Here is a 16,903-nt window from a genome sequence, read left to right on the forward strand (position 1 = left end):
TAAATATTAGTGGAGGATGCAATGCTCAAGAAATTGCCAAACACCCAATGGCTGCACACTGACATCAGCTGGTAACTGTGAAGGAACCTAAGGGTAAAGCATGCAAGACATACTACTAACTATCAGTTTTGTCTTCTTACTGATGCATTAATGAACATTCAGATATGCATGACAAATTTAAATTTAGTGTACATCAACAATCTACAATACCAGAAAATGTTATTATGACATTCATAGAGATTAATTTAAAAAACCTTTTGAAAACACTGTCAAATTTTGTTCTAGCTTTCAAACAGTATAGAAGTTTTACCTGATCAAATACTTTAGAAACCACATGCTTGTCCAGAACCGGGATGTATTTTGTACTGTGAAGGACAGTTGTAGGAGCTAAGGCATCCATGATGGTGAGTCTCCTAGCAACCAAGCCATGGGTCTTTAACCAAAGAGCTGAAGAGACATCTAGAGAGCTAGAAAAGAGAGACTGTAAGATGTAGCTCAAGGTAGAAACACATTTGAAAGGTTTGAAATGACTGAAGAAAATATGTAAACTGTAAGTTTTGTTGTGCATTCATATATGCACACACATACCTTTCAGATGCCCCTTTCACAGTCTGCATTTTCAAATCTAAGAGAAAACATTTGCATTTTGTTATTTCAGAGGTTTTGTGCACACAAAAGTATGCCTAAATTAGTCGCCATATAATAGCATCATTTTTTATTTGAGCCTACAAGCAGCATCATGTACAACAACTGTAAAACATTTCAGTTGCTAAATTAATCAGTGAAAATTAGTTTTAGTTTCCTTGCCTTCCTGGTGCATGATCAATAGTAACAGTGCTACTACATGCCTCATGAGCTCTAATCAGCCAGAGAAGAAATTTATAAAATAGGAAGGCAATTTGTTTTTTAAACTGTAATTTGTTTCAGTTTATTTATTTTTGACCAAGACCAAAGATTACCCAGCTTATTTCCCAAGTCAAGATGTAACACCAAGTACTACCACTAATGAGATGGCCAGGAGTAGCTAATTTAAGGTACACCACTACGAAAAGCTCTATAAAATATATATAAAAAACTAAACATAAGATGCTGAAATGTAAAAAAGTCAAACATCTTCAAGTGTCATAGGTAAGGTTTTAGAAGTACTTAGATGTATCATAAAGTTCAGAGTTGGACTAATTACTGAAAGAAATTAATATTATCTGGATGTATCTCTAAGTCCCATTGAAAACCCAGTTGTAAAAGGCTAGTTTGAGAACTGGCAGGAGTCTGAACACAGCTGTAAGGACACTCTCACAATACCCAACTTCATCTCTGTTGAGTTTCAGTTCTTTGTACTGCAGATCTGCACAGCTTTGCCTCAAATGAGGCACCATTAGTTACAAATGTAATGGGAGAAACCTTACCATCTTCCCCAGTCAGAGCTTCTTGTTCTGTCAACTTGCCTTTGAAATTGGTTGTACATTTCACACCCTTTTTGACAGAAAAACTCTTTTCCTCTGGAGACACTCCTTCCTCTGGGCTTTCTTCCCTAAATTTCACACTACGGTTCAGGAATTGCAGCAGACTTGACTTTGTTTGATCTGTAGTTGTTGAAAGGGAAAGAAAGGAAGAGCTAACTTACTGCTCAGATTTTTGAGTTCTTCTTTGATATTCAATTTTTAAGTGATTGCCTACACAATACATCAAGCAGAAAACTACTTCAGTGCTAAGTTGTGCTGTGAATTTTCCCCAAAGATGAGGGTTTATTTTACTTCAGCTGGGCAAGTTTAGTTTCAGACTGCATCCAGGACGCTTCCAGGAGAAATGTAGTATTATGGGTGTAGTAAGGGGAAACATTAGTGTAAGTAATGCTGTAATTGGTAAAATATAGATCACCTCTTCATTCTTGCCAATTATGTACTTAGAATAAAAAGAGATTAGGGTTCAATATCTACTGTTAAAAAACTTTTTACAGAGCTTTCTAAACATTCTGCTAAAATAGCTACTTTTTCATGGCAGGGCCTGTGACAAAGCACATATGAGCAGACATTTGTTTGTCTGTTTTCACCAAATAAGTAGGATGGCTGAAAAGTAGTGATGAAGAGAAGTTTAGATTTTCAAAATGATGATTACTTAAGTCAGCAAACTATTAATTTGTTCCCAAAATGAGGGATGATTTTTGCTATTTGCAACAGAATCTTTTCAAGTTAGTGAATGAATTCTGCTGAGAATTACAGCTCATATGAGTCTCACCTGCATATAATGCTTTCTTTCTTTGGGCTGGACTGGCAGCAGTGCTTTGCCTGGTTTGCTCACGTGATGGCACTGATGGTTCTTCTGAAGCATAGCATGGCCTACTCCTAAGAGAAGTACTCTGCTCTTTAATGTGTTTAGAAACAGGGACACAGTGTGTGTCTGCTTGTGATTACAGCTTGTAAGTGACAAAAAGAAATTACAGCAAATATATAACACCAGTTTGAATAACACTAAGCTGAAGTTCTCTGGCAAATTAAACACTGATTTCAAATGCTTTGAACAGTGCAAAATATTTTCTGTTATACTAATATGCATTTCAAAGGAGAGTTCAAAGCAGGTTAAAATATTCTTAGATTTTTTAATTTTTTAAATGTAATTTCTTAGTTTATTTGAAATATGTTCATTACTTTTAGGATAACACTCATGTATTTGGAATAAGAACAGAATGCTCTCTAATAGCTACTTTGAATCCCAGGGCTAAGTAACTACCATTAGCAATGAGAATATTTGCCACACACATACACATATATATAGATACACACATATATATGTGTCCCAGCATTAATAAAAAATGTAATATGCAAATTCTGAAATAAGCACTTAAAAATATTTTCATACTGGACATCCTACCTTCTCTTTCATACAGGAAATCATAACATCACTGTCCACTTGTAATAATTTTTACTTTATTTTCATTCTTTTACTGTTTTAAATAGATTTCTGTCTTAGAAATCTGATTTCTTTTAATGCATTTTTTAATGATTTTAGTATCACTGCACAAATAAATACACATATTTGTATGTGTATATTTGTACATAGTTCATGTTTTAATCAGCTTATTCTAATGAGGTATCAAGGCAGCTGTACTTAGATGACAATAATTTTTCATGAATTCTCTAGGTCAGAGGGACCAATTTTACCACATGTTGGAGACAAAAAAATCATTTCCCCTCTTTGCTTTAATTATTCGTAATATGTTGAGACTATTGGTATATTTGAGATAATTTTGTTTCAGGCATCACAGTATTAGTTAATTTTTCCAGATTTTTCTTTTCCATTACCCTGAGAGTAACAAAGCAACAACATCTTTTAAAAAGGAAAAATGTAAGAGATAGTTCACACCTCTCATTAACATAATAACACAATGAGGACATACTTATTCTCTGGATAATTTTCTTCACTACAAGAATTCATCATCAGACTTTTCTCATGAAAGGTCTTCACTTTCTCTAGATCTTTCTCTCCTTGATCAATTTCTCTTTTCAAAAGATATATGTCTTTATTCTAACAAAGAGAAAATCAAATCTTTTAGTACAATTACTCCAAAATATCTTTCATTTCTGAACTGAAATGATGCAAGTTCTGATAATAATTCTGAATAATGATTCAGGACAGCTTCCAAATTTTGTATACTTTTTCAGGTAGGCTCTTGTGCTTGGCATTATAGCCTTTCAAATTATTCTTCCTCCCTAGGAAAATGGCAAGCATTCCCTAACTAGCCAGTTACCCCTTGAGATAGGAACAGCTGTATTTCTGAATAAGGTAATGAAGTCACTAGCTCCACTCATTTCAAGCAAGCAAGAAAATAAGCACATAAATAAAACACAATACAAGATATGTACACTACAAGGTACATTGCCTGTTATTCTACAGATCTCAGCTGTATCACATTGTATTCCCAGGCCCAAGGAAGCAAAAACCATACTCTTCAGATGCACACTGGAACTGACTAGGAATCATTTAGGCTAAAGGAGGAAACGGGAAGGAAATTCCAACAATGATCCCTGTACAGCTCCCACAGGACCACAGGCTCCCATGTCCAAGTCTGGAGATGTACAACACAGACTCTGGCCCTTATTTTTCCAACATGAGCAGTGTCACACAGTCCACACCAGCAGAATCACTGAAATTGCCCAGTACAGTGACATTTTTCAAAAGCTGGATTATTTTCACATCTTCATTCTAATTGGTGTCTGTAAAGTTCAAATTTCCCAGTACTGTCTTGTCCTCATAGTTCAACTACCACCATTTCTGAAATCTATGCAATTAGTTCACTGAGTGCTAATTTTAATTAAAAGCAAGAATATGTTTCAAATGGGTGTTTCTGTTAGTCTATTCAGAAATTTCCTCTTGTAGATTGTTGAGCTGCTCAGTCACACTTGATAAATGATTGCTATTCTACTTATCTTACTTATAGATCTCTCCCGTGCAGCTACTGTAGAACAAACTTGTAACAAAAATCCATAGAATCATTATCATTCAAATTCAGCTCTGCATTCTCTTATTTATTAACAGGATACAAACCATGCTTTCATTTTAAACAGTAACTTATTTCTGAAACAGCATAGATGACATGTTCCTTCCAGAGCTGATTCGGTCTACATGTACTTTTAGGTTTTAGTTTTCATGAGGGGTCATCAGGAGACGGATAGTGTGTTTGCAACAATAGCACTACAAATGTAATTTGCAGAATATTTAACCTTTTTTGTTGTTGTCTAGAAAAATTTTGCAAGAAAACAATCATGTTATTGCTTTCATATCACATCAAATCTGACTAGGATTAACCCTCTCTTTTAAGAGTAATCTATTATAATATGAAATCACAATAGTGCAAGTCATGTGGCTTTCCAAAGTAGTATGAAGCAGCAAATATATTGATTTTCAGATACTCACAAAAATAAACTCTGGAGTATCAGGATCACTCAAATAAATGTTGTAATAATGAAACCGTCCCTGTGTTGTAGTAGATAGATCATACAAAAATTTATTGGCTTCTATATCATCACAGTTGAAGGATACAGTATGGATGGGAATTTTACAGTGAAGTTGGACTTCAGCCAAAATTATCTGGGGGGGCTGAAAATCAAAAAAACTTTATGTTAAAAATGTGGCATCTAGAAACATATTCATCAAAGCATGGAGAATTTGTAACAATTTAATCAGTTGTTCTGTTGCTGAGATACAGATATAGATCAGTTAAAAGTATCCACTTTATACAGATCGCTATTTCAATCAGAAATTAGCTAAATGAGCTAATTTAAAACTGAGTTTGAAAGACTGATAAGTGCATTAAGGCACATGATGTAAATTGTAATAAAATCAGTACTCTTTGTTTCTGAAGTTTTAAAATAAATTACTAATGTTTAGGAAATTAAACTACTACATTAGTGTTTAGCATCACTGGATATATCTAAAATATTTTTGGAAGTATATGAGTGTGGATCTTCTTAAGAAATCGAATTAGTTCAAAGAAAAGTTAATTCAATAGCAGAAAACAAAGTAGAGGCTGAGAAAATAGGAAAGCTAGTTTCCTCCTCCCATAAAGAAATAAAAATTAGGTGAAAAAGAAGATCTACCATCTCCAAAAATGCTGAAGGATCTGGTAGAAAAAAATTATTGACTCAGTTCAAAATTCTGATAACATTTCAGTTGTTCAAAATACTCAAAAATCTTGACAAATTAAGTAATGTTTGCAATATAATACTTGTGTTGGTTGAACTTTAATACTTAAAACCAACATCTGCCATTTCCTTTATTTAACTGTTAAAAAGGTATAAAAAGACATTATTAACAAGGTAAAAAGAAATTACTTATTCCCTAATTTTGAACTTAATAAAAATATTAAAAATAAGAATATGAGTTGTACATGAAGCCAAATTATTCTTTGGTAAAATATTAATTTATGCTCTTAGCCAGAAAAACTGTGAAACAATGCCAATCAACATCCAAGAGACTCCACAAGACTCAGCACTGCAGGTATGACATTCATCTCATAATTCCAACTGCTGACACCTCTTTTCTGCATTCTCTGTTTTCTCATTTTGAAATACCTGGTCAGGTCTCCCATCGGTCAAGAGATAAATAGCCTGAGTGTCAGTATCAGCAAGAGCAATCTGGAGAGCTTTGAGGGTATTTGTGGAACTTCCAACCTAAGAAACCAAAGAGAAAAAGACCAAGAAACAGCTATAAATACAAACAATTCTTTGCATCTGTTCTTAAATTCATAATGACAGTGTACTGATTTAAGGGATAATACAGAACCAAAATGACTAATAAAATGGTGAAAACATTTATGTCATGTAGCTAACAAAAGCTAAGCAAGTGTCAATGTAAAATAAATTGATACCAGATTGGTATTCAGTGCTTATGCAAACACACAGAAGAAAAATGCTGGCAGCAGCAATCTGAGCTGTACAAGCGAAAGCAATCACTAAAAGACAATAAACAGATAGGAAGATGGAAGACAAAAGATGCATTCTCTTCGTTTTTACCACTGATGCTCCTGCTTGCCAACTCATCACACTCCCCTGAAACACATATTTTACCTAATCAAACAGTTCAAAAGTTCCTCGAAAGAGTTGCGCAAATTTATATCCCCAAAACTGGTAAAGGAGTTCTTGGTTTTCCAAACATGTTTTTCCAGACTCTCTCCCATCTACCCCTTTCACACATTTATGTAAGTATTATTTATACTTTAGCACAAAAAAGTTAGCAACAAAACATGCCTAGCAAACTAATGCTGTGCTCACTAAAAATTTCCACTGGAGTAATAATAGCACTTTTCCTATGTCATTCACATACTCAGTGATCATGATCTGCCTTTCTTCTTTTTACACTAAATTCAATTAAATGCATTTCATGGCTTAGGAACCTAAGCCCTACATTTTGCATCTTAGCTGTCCACCTTTCAAACATTGTGTACAAAACCTTCCAAACTAAAGGAACATGTAAGGTTTACCAGTATAAAAAGCATTTCATCAAGTCTTAGTCTTTTATGGAACCAAAACAAAACCTCTAAAAAGATAAGAGTCTGTTTTATGCTTGTATAACACCTGAGTACTGTTCTGGAGGGCAGTGAGGATTGTAGTGGTGTAAGAAGAGATTCAGCATCCATGGATATAATGCCTTACAGAAGATAAATATACATATCTAACATTGACCCATACATGCAAATATATGCTAAGAGATATCATTATTTCTTCAGTCCTATAAACTGTGTTAAAATTTCTTCCAGTCCTTCCCACAAGGGCAAAGGAAATCAGGTGAAATGGAATAGAAGGTACATTCTGACAGTTACTCTTTATGACTACATAAGAGTGTATGGGCCAGGCAATGTGATAGCTCATCTACCTAATTGTCTTATCTTCTGACCCACAAGCAATTCTTATCAGTACCCACTCATAAGAAATAACCAGCCAAAGTCGTTAAATTTATCTAATACTCCTGATGTTTTAGAATTTATAAAGTTTTTGAAATATCGCTCATTACCATGTTTAAATTGGCCCAACTGATTTAAAACAAATCAGCTTCCTTAATTGCTTTTTACATCATAGGAACATAGGGTGGATGCTGATGATGTGCAGAAAATAACCCTGTACCTTATGGTAAAGGTTTAAAAGAAAGTAACTCCATACCTTATGGTTCATTTTAGGTTTCTCAATTGCTACTGTTACAAACAAACACCAGTTTTATCAGTGTTTAAACAACAATGACATATTTCAACTATATGACAGTACTACCACTAAAATTTTAGATGTCATTACATTTAAAGGATTTTTAAGGAGCAGTTAGTTACTGTTTACAGCTCTGCTTCCTTATTCATAATCTTGGGACCAAAGAGCATAAAATGGGATCAAAGGATCTACGCTGAATAATATTCCAGAGCAACCCTCTGTTCATTTCACCTTCACTGCAAAGACAGCTTTTTGATCTCAGACTGCAAGGCTTAAAAGAGGTTAAAAGGTCAGAAGCACATGTCATCCTTGAAAGAAAGTAGCCTGTTCTTGTGCCATTTCCTACTCCATTTCAATATCTAGATCTCAACTTAGAATGAAATTTATAATCTAAAATTCATACTTTTATGAATAATGATGGAAAAGGCCATTCACTAATGCATATACAAGATGGTATCAAAATATGGTAGTTCAAAGTATTATTGAACTTTCATGATGCTGTACAATATACATGACTTAAGCAGACAAGTTTTCAAGCCTCAAGGAGGACAGCAAAATAAGACTAAATGAGCTCAGTTACAAGTGTTCAGCTGCTCAGGGAGGCCACACTAATACCTCCTTTTCTCTGTGTGTTGGTCTGTTAGTGTTTTCTGAGAATACCAAGTTATTGATCTTGCTTTGTAGTCTCAGAGGTATTATGTTGCTTACCCAATTCCCTCATCCCCAGGAATCTCGTATTAAGGCTGAAGAAGAGCTGTCACAATGCTGAGAAGTTTTATTACATGAACATGGGGGTTTGTGCCAGAAAACATAATGTGGGATGTATCTATACCTTTGCATGACTGATTTTTAGTCCTGTGTTCATAACATTGCTGTCCACATTTAATGGTCCTAAAGCTGCTGATAGTTACAATATGGCGGATCATTGTGACTGACTACAAGCAGTTCTGCTTTGTTTCAGGGAAAAACACTCAGATTTTGGCCACTGTCAGAGAGAGAATACTGGGTAGATAGATGTTTGGTCTGAGTATGTTTGTTCTCATGTTTCTATGGCACCTAAACTAGAAATGCTTTTCCAGTTTGCTGGCTTTGGTCTCCTGTACCACCTCTGAGCAGTAAGTTAGCCAGCAACACCTCTCATCCATGCAGCAGCCCTGCAGCAAGAATGACAAATTTAAAAGCAGGGTCTGAGTGATCACAGGATCCCTAGGGAAGTCAAATTGGCCAATGCTCACATTTTGGCTACTAAACATAGCAAGCTGCAAGTTGAATTAATATGATTTCCTAAACAGGTCCATTGTTAAAGGATTATTATATCTGGCAAATACATTGTATTCAGATCTACTTAATTTTATCCATCATCTATATTGTCAGCTTACTCAAGTCAAAGACAGTCTATGCAAAATCACCCCAGCTATACAGAAAGTGGAGAAACATACACAACTTTGAACAAACAAAGAAACAAACACACTTTATTAAAAACTCTTTGTAATAATTAGCTGCTGTATTACCTCAAGCCCTTTTATCCAAAGCCAAGCATCTTGCAAATTTTCCTCATTAACTTCAACAAGTTTCTCTTGCCATGCCACTGCTTGGGCACTAAATTTCACAAAGTTAAATCTCTTCTTGTGTCTCAGTTGCTCCTGCAGGAGACAGCATCTGATTTTTATCTACTATTAAAAGAAATTATACTTGTATCCTGAAATACTGAGTAATAGCAATTATTTTAATTATTATATAATTAATGATATTATTGCAATAAATTATAACATATTAAAATATGTTTCTATTTTATTATTATATTAAATTATGTTTAAAATATGTTTATATTTTAATATTATTACTGTAATAAAATTAAAATATATGGTGTCCAGAGAGACATAGAAAGCTAGAGACATTTATTGCTTGCAACTATTAAGATTGCTTGAAATTCCCAAAGTAAGTCTCCATATACTCATATTTCTCAAACAATTTAAACAGCAAATGTGTAGGAGGGCATGAAAGAGAGAGATGAAACCAGCTATGATCAGTGGTGTAAGAAAGAGATTACCACTGCTTACCAGAGGAAATTGAAACCAGAAATAAAGTAAGATATCATTTAGAGGAGGAGAACAAGAATCATATAAAGAGCACCGGCAAGAAGAACTAGGACAGCAGGAGAAAATCAAGACTTTGCTGAAGCTATTTTTGGACAGAAGTTATAAGTTAGGGAAGATTTGTGCAAGCAAGTACAAACTTTCAGAGCCTGAAGTCTTTGCTTCCCTTTCATCATAATTTGTGTGCAGCTTCCTGTGAAACCTTCTAGCACAGTATCTAAGATATTTCTAGTGCTGATCTACTTAGAGGACCACAAAATACTATGTCCCATGACTTGAGCACTTAGCTCAAAAATCTCTCTGTCATACTTTCAATTTTTTAGTCCTACCAATGATTGCTATCAATGCCAGACTGAATTTTCATCTCACTTACTTCTCTTAAGACTCAAGAAATTTAAAATTAATCACGTCTCTGAAATATTAATGAAGCTTAGGTGACATCATTGTAGACCTCTAACCATAGAAAAGACAATCCTTTCTTAGGTGTGTCTCCCAGTACTCACAGCTTTTGGGGTACTCCTGCACTTTGCCAGTCCCTGTGCAAAGTTCTGAGTCGCTGTAAAATGCAAGGAAGTCAAAAACATTCTACACCCTGTATTGTAGAAGCATAAAAGTGAATCTAGAACACTCATTACAAATCACAACAAGCCAATGGAATTGAATGACACTGCTTAAAAGTGAAAATGAAAATGCCAAAAGGCATTTCATTGCATAGCTTGTTTTTGATTTGGCTTTTTTTGCTGTTGTTGTTGTTTGCTTTTTAGTTGGCTTGTTTTTCTTTTCTTTAGAAGTGATGTGGCTTGAGGGAAAGAATGACCTAAGCAATTTTAATTTTTAATATTTTCTCTTGCTTTTTTCAAATAGTTGTATAAATAAGGGGAAAATATAAATTCTTAATTAAAAAATGAGTGCATGAAGAAAAATCTAAATATTTTTATAAAGCTGCTGTTTTCAAAAAAAATTTTAAAAATAAAGAAAAAGTAGAGTAACAACTATCCAGAAAAGATCAGTTTACTCTAAAATGTTCCTCAGCCTTCAGAGTCATCCCTTTATCATACCTGCATTAGCTGAAATATTTTTTCCTTCACTAGTGGCAGCTTGTTTTTCATAGACTGGGATGTATCAATAAGAATACAGATATCATCTTCAAACACATTCCCAAAAAGCCCTCTGCTTCCTTGTTGAAGCCACTTAATCCTGGGGGAGGAAAAAAAAATCAAAACCTGTTCTGTAACATCTTTGGAGCTCTGTGTATCAGAATCTGAGAGGTAGGATCTTTTTGTCACTGCCATACTTCTTATTCTCTTTCCCAAAGGACCTGTTAGTAGTGACTGTCAGAAGCCCTTGATGAATCAGTCCCCTGTCCCTACATCACAGACATTTTTAGGTTTTTATTAGTTTTTTTATTTCAATAGAAAACAATATAGCACCTTTCTAAAGTCAGATATCAGGTAGTTTGGGCTGGGAAATCCAACATGGAAGCAACATGGAACAAGTGGTATAACCATGGTCCCTGTATCTGTTTTCCAGACTCATCTCAGTCAATCATTTAAGCCTATATTACTATGGCTCCCTTCTCAGGAAACCACTTGAGAATCTCTTCTCCAAGGAACTTAAGCACTTCAAAGAGCCTTAATATAACACAGATGCTTCAATGGTTTGTGGACCTTGAGCCTTAAATACAGAGTTTGATTTACATTTTAAACAGGACTGGGATGTGCCAGCCAGTAAAATACATGCACACATACTGCTCTGCACAAGAACATTTCCTCGGTAATGGATGCAGCAAGTCCAAATCTGATTTCCCTTGAGAGTCATACAATACTTATCTACACTGAAACAGAGACATTTAACACATGGAACATCATGGCCCTGGGAAAAATATACATCTCCACAGAAGATTTCAGAAAAGTTCTTACATGGAAATATAAGGATACTGCTAGAGTAGCTACTGATATATATTTTGTCATTAGTTATTTCACCCCAAGTGTTTGACGAGGTCTACCAAGACTTTTTAAACTTCAGATGAAACATTCGAAACAGCAATCTTGATTTGGATTTCAAAAATTCATGCTCACCACAACTGCTTATCTCAAATTTTCCTTTGACAGTATGTAATTGTTATCCTAAATACAGTAATATGAAGGTAAACTAGAAGGAATAACACAACTCTGTTTGACCTTGCTAAATATAATCAGATTGTTATATTTTTGGCTGGAAAGGAGAAACAAAATTAAAAATTCACCAATAATATAAAGGTTCACATCCTTCTTTTTTGAGTGAGGCATCTTGTTGTCCTAATATACAAACAAGAGGGCAAATTTTTTTTTTTCTGTTCTACAATAGGTTTTCCTTAGACTACCTATTATTTTGTAGATGTCATACAAAACCTAAGTGTCCATATGGCTGAATAAATCTGAATTACACAGCTAGTTTGATCAGTGAACTTGTGATCAGGTGCATTACTGACTCTGATCTAGACTGTTCAAACTTGTCTTCAACACAAAATTACAAAAGGGCAGATAAACACCATCAGTACAGGCACAAGCCAAGCTGTGCTTCTTGGTGTCACAAGGGATCCTAGGTACACAAGATGAATGTTCACTAAATTTTACTGATTATTCTTGAAGCTGTCTGCCACCTTATAGCCCAAATACTTTTTGGCACTTTTAGTAGTAATTCAAAAAATGTGCAGACTGACTTTCACACCTGTGTTTCAGAAGGAGAACAAAAGTTCAAAATCTCAATCAGTTTTCTTCTATGGCTACTAAGAAACCCAACAAAAAAGATTCTGATTTAAAATAGACTTCTGGCTTCGTACTGCCGCTGTCAGTTTACCAACCACTTCAACTTATTATGACAGTAAATGTCAAACTTTTCAACACTCATGTAAAGTGATCAAACTGATTTTATGTGAAAGAACACAAACCTTCCTTCCACTTGTCTGAGAGCTGTCCTCATTTTCTCTTTGTACTGCTTATACTTCTCTGTAGTAACATATACATGAACTACAGATCCATCTTTCCAGAGGGTATGTACAAACTTGTCACAATATCTTGCATGAATTATCTTCCTCTTTGTCTCCTACAGGAAAGAAAAACACATTTCATGTGGAAAACATATTATTTTGCAGTGTCTTTAATATTTGGGGAACAAACTTCAAAGACATGCTTGTTGCAGGTGAACAGGAGTAGAAATAAACATAGGATATGGTGTTCACAGAATTTGCTCCTATAAAGATTCAATAGAAAGTGGTTTTATTCTTGCAGCTAGCAAAAACCAGAAGCTTACCAAACAGTCAATAGTAAAGCTTGAGAAAAACAAATAGAAGACAAATTAATCCAAATTTTCTTAACGAACTAGAGGACACTGCAGCATCTGAGACTAACACATCCTCTAAAGATAACATGAAATCTTTGCCCTAGCCCACAGAAATACAAAGAAAACCAAGGCATTGATTAAGCCAGTCCTGATTCTTCCTTTCAGAATGTATGTGAACCAGCAAGAAGTCCTTAAAGCAGTCATTCTCAAAGAGCTCTTTGAGACATTGTTATTCTGTCTCAATAATTAATAATCTGATTTTAACAAAAAATACAAAACAACAACGCCATACACTATATGATCACTTTATCCATCAACCAAGTTTTCCAGTTTTAAAAGAAAAAATAAACAACTCATAGGACATGAGGGAAAATGAACAATACTCACAGCATCAGTTTGTGAACGTTCAACCTCTGGTTCAGTGTTTATGCCAACAGGCCCATCTACATGGTGAAAAACACTATCAGCAAGTGCATCATACAGTGTGAGCTTCTGAGCTTTCAAGCCATATGTCTGCAACCACTTCTCAGAAGTCAAATATTCATCAGTTATATGTTTTGATAATGGATGATCACCTTTGTCTGCTAATAAAGAAAATTAAAAAAATCTCCTATATAACAGGGTTCATTTTGCATAAGCTATTTTCAAAACCAGATTGATACTGGAATCAAAATTTTCAAACTTGTTCTACTTATTCTGATAGCATTGGAGCAAACAGATATTTCTATTATTTTTAATAGTCTATACTTTGGCTGTGGGTTTTTTTCCTTATCAGAAAACTCACTGCAACAAACTTCTTTGTAATTAGAAAAAAAAACCACCAGAAGACAGGGAGCAAAGACAATAAATAGTGAGAGGATCAACATAAAAAACCAAATTTTCTTAGTAGCTGAATTACAAAATGCCAGAAAGTAATACTGAATAAGATGTCTAACTTCAAGGAGATTCATTTGAGAAAATGAAACAACAGAAGATATAATTGAAAATACAGTAAAGACCATAACATTAATTTGTTTAGAGATGGCTATTTAAAGTAAAAGGCAAACTACAATGTCATATTGTTTCACAAATTTTCTAAGGACTATTTTAAGGTAGGACACTGCACAACTCTGGACACCAGTATTGCATACAGATAACACACATAAAATAATAGGATACAGGATTCTTCACTGACTCATCACTATCCCAATAAACCACATCAATACCAAATCACAAGGCAGTGGGTCCCATAGCAGGGTGAATTTATTTTATTACACTTTAATTTTGGTAGACCAAGGTGGTATAAATGTCTACTCAGTTTAGATGCAGCTACAGTGACCACACTAGTGAGATCCTGAGCCTGTAAATAAACCTACGGAGGCATCTACTGCCCTTACACACACAGAGATCAGCCAACATCAGGACAGGTGCCCAATCAGAGTCTGTTCATGTGGAAAACTTTGCTTTATGATTGCCTGTGGTCCTTAGAACAACTGTCACAAATGTGTTCACAAAGTTTTGAAAAGAAAACTGTTGTTTTCTTTCTCCCACATGCTTTGCATAGAGCATCTCCATTTTTGCAGGACTGAGTAGCTTCTCACTGTCCCTTGTTAAAGCCTTCCAGAGCAGAAGTTCAGAAACCAGCTACACTTCTGTCTCCAACAGGGCTCAATCCAATCAGTTTGCACAGAACAACAAATGAGCATGTGCTAGGTCAGACACAATGGCAGAAACTATGGGCTGAATGAACAAATGTAGGTGTTCCTCTATGTGTCTTAAGACAGGAGTTGTCAGAGTGCTTATTCTGAATAGTTTTCAGATCTCTGCCCTTGACAAAAATGCAACCCCACTGCTTCTTCCCTTTATGTGGAATGAACTAGCTACCAGGTTGGAGGCTATCCCAAGAAGACTGTGATAGGAGAGGGATAAGGTATTTCACCAGCACTGTGTAGAAAAAAATGAAGATTTACTGGTTCAGGCAGACAGGAAGACATCACAAAAAACACCCCAAATACTTTCTATATCCTAAAATCCAGGTAACTTCTAAACCTAGTCACTGGTAAACTAAAAATGGTGTGTTTCAGCCTGAGCTGCTAAACTTTGGCAAGCTTAAACCATAGTAAACAGAGATTTGTACTGGAAAGTCTTAAGCAATGCTAAGTTTAGATAACTATTACAGTGCTATATAGACACATAGGTGCTATACCCTGTATACAGAAATTTTTGAGAAAATCATCCTCAAACTGATGTGCAATCAAAACTGTTCACAAAAAATGTTGATCATTAATACAATGGTAGCTGTATTTCTTATGAAAGAAACATAAATTATACCATCTTGAGAAGCAGGTTGGTCAGATTCTGATAAGATTTCCTGAACTTGTCTCACTGTACTCTTGGCTTCCTCCAGCTCTTTCCAGATCAAAAACACATCTTCACAGACACCAGCCACTGCAAGAGAAATAATAAATAGAACTTCACATTTTTATACAATTTCAGTTTTTTGTAACTCCTCAATCACAACAAAGTCATTGGTATACCCAGAACTTGCCATATAACCTTGTTTTCTTGAGGTCCCGTTGCAATGACAAATGCTGTTCCCGGGCAGACTTCAAAAAAAAGACTCAAACCTGGCTCCAGGATATGAGAGGTGCTTAGCATATTGGAGCTAACCTCCAAAGTTGGCCACAGATTGTTCCCACAGAGGAAGCAAATACATTTTAACACTCTTGGAAAATAATAAGGAAAATCCACAATGAAATTCACTTGTTGCCCCTGGACTTCATTGCAAAACTTGGCTCGAAAGAGTAAACTCAGTTTTGACATTTGAAAGAGAAGACAGTTTTGACTCTTTCCACATCCTAAAGTACATAATTAATTTTATTTAAACCTTCCTTCCCTGATGACTATCTAATTAAATTTTGCTAAAGATAAATTTAATTTCCTCCCAACAATCTTCAACAGTCATAAACAAATGTTACCAAAAAAAAATTACTACCTAGCTATATTTTCAAAAATAATTAGAAAGATCCAAAACTGGAATTAAGACAAGGTTTTCTCAATTTCAACAGATATGTCTTTCTTGAAAATAACAAAAGATTTATTTATTTCATAAAATAAATTACTAAAATTGAGACACCTTGTATACCTAAGCAGTAGGATTGCTATTAAAAATGTGTTAAATTAGGTTACTCTCAGAGTTTAAACTGCAATATTGGACACTGCAGAGAAACCGTGTGCAGTGTTAGAGTGAAAATCTAAAAGAAGCTGAATAATCAGCTATCCTAACCACAAATACAGCTTACAAACTATTGCAGATCACAACCTATTATGAATTGCACATAAAAATGCTGAACAAGGCAAACTATATCTTACCATCCAGTGGTTCAGCTAATATTCAGTGATGGTTCACTGTATGAAAGATAACATATGAAAATTTATCTACTAAAGCAGGTTGCCAGTTCTTTGATAAACTTTCTGAAAAAAATAATACCAATACTAGTACCAAAAATAATAAAATTATACAAATAATAACTCGATTTTAATTGTGAAATGCTTTCAGATTCCAACAAATATTTTGAATTGTGCTATTGTACACTGCCATCTCCTGGGACCTTCCTGCATTTCAAAACATCTGTTGCAGCTATTAGAACAAAGATCAACATTTCCTAAATCACAAAAAGCTTCAGTAAGGCAGATCATTCCACAACATAAAACACAAAAGGGAATTAAAAATTCCCCTCAGTACGTAATCATTACCTGTTAAATTTAAGAAAAATATTCCCATCAAATATTTCAGAAAGAATTCTACTTTTATTT

At 34.7% G+C, this 16,903-nt stretch overlaps 1 protein-coding gene across 1 annotated transcript in view; it reads right to left on the reverse strand.

The window, feature by feature from the left end:
• Positions 1-16,903, reverse strand: part of VWA3B (von Willebrand factor A domain containing 3B) — a 56,469-nt gene that overhangs the window by 18,145 nt on the left and 21,421 nt on the right. Inside the window, exons 8-19 of the mRNA XM_059466460.1 lie at positions 15,419-15,535; positions 13,496-13,692; positions 12,717-12,871; positions 10,846-10,984; positions 9,203-9,334; positions 6,069-6,167; positions 4,912-5,094; positions 3,395-3,522; positions 2,236-2,342; positions 1,407-1,583; positions 589-625; positions 311-467 (exon numbers count right to left, since the gene is read on the reverse strand). Of these exons, the coding sequence (XP_059322443.1) occupies positions 311-467; positions 589-625; positions 1,407-1,583; positions 2,236-2,342; positions 3,395-3,522; positions 4,912-5,094; positions 6,069-6,167; positions 9,203-9,334; positions 10,846-10,984; positions 12,717-12,871; positions 13,496-13,692; positions 15,419-15,535 (1,628 nt within the window). The remainder of the gene's footprint in view (positions 1-310; positions 468-588; positions 626-1,406; positions 1,584-2,235; positions 2,343-3,394; positions 3,523-4,911; positions 5,095-6,068; positions 6,168-9,202; positions 9,335-10,845; positions 10,985-12,716; positions 12,872-13,495; positions 13,693-15,418; positions 15,536-16,903) is intronic.

Source organism: Ammospiza nelsoni, chromosome 2 (genome assembly GCF_027579445.1).
Source record: "Ammospiza nelsoni isolate bAmmNel1 chromosome 2, bAmmNel1.pri, whole genome shotgun sequence".
Taxonomy (NCBI): domain Eukaryota; kingdom Metazoa; phylum Chordata; class Aves; order Passeriformes; family Passerellidae; genus Ammospiza; species Ammospiza nelsoni.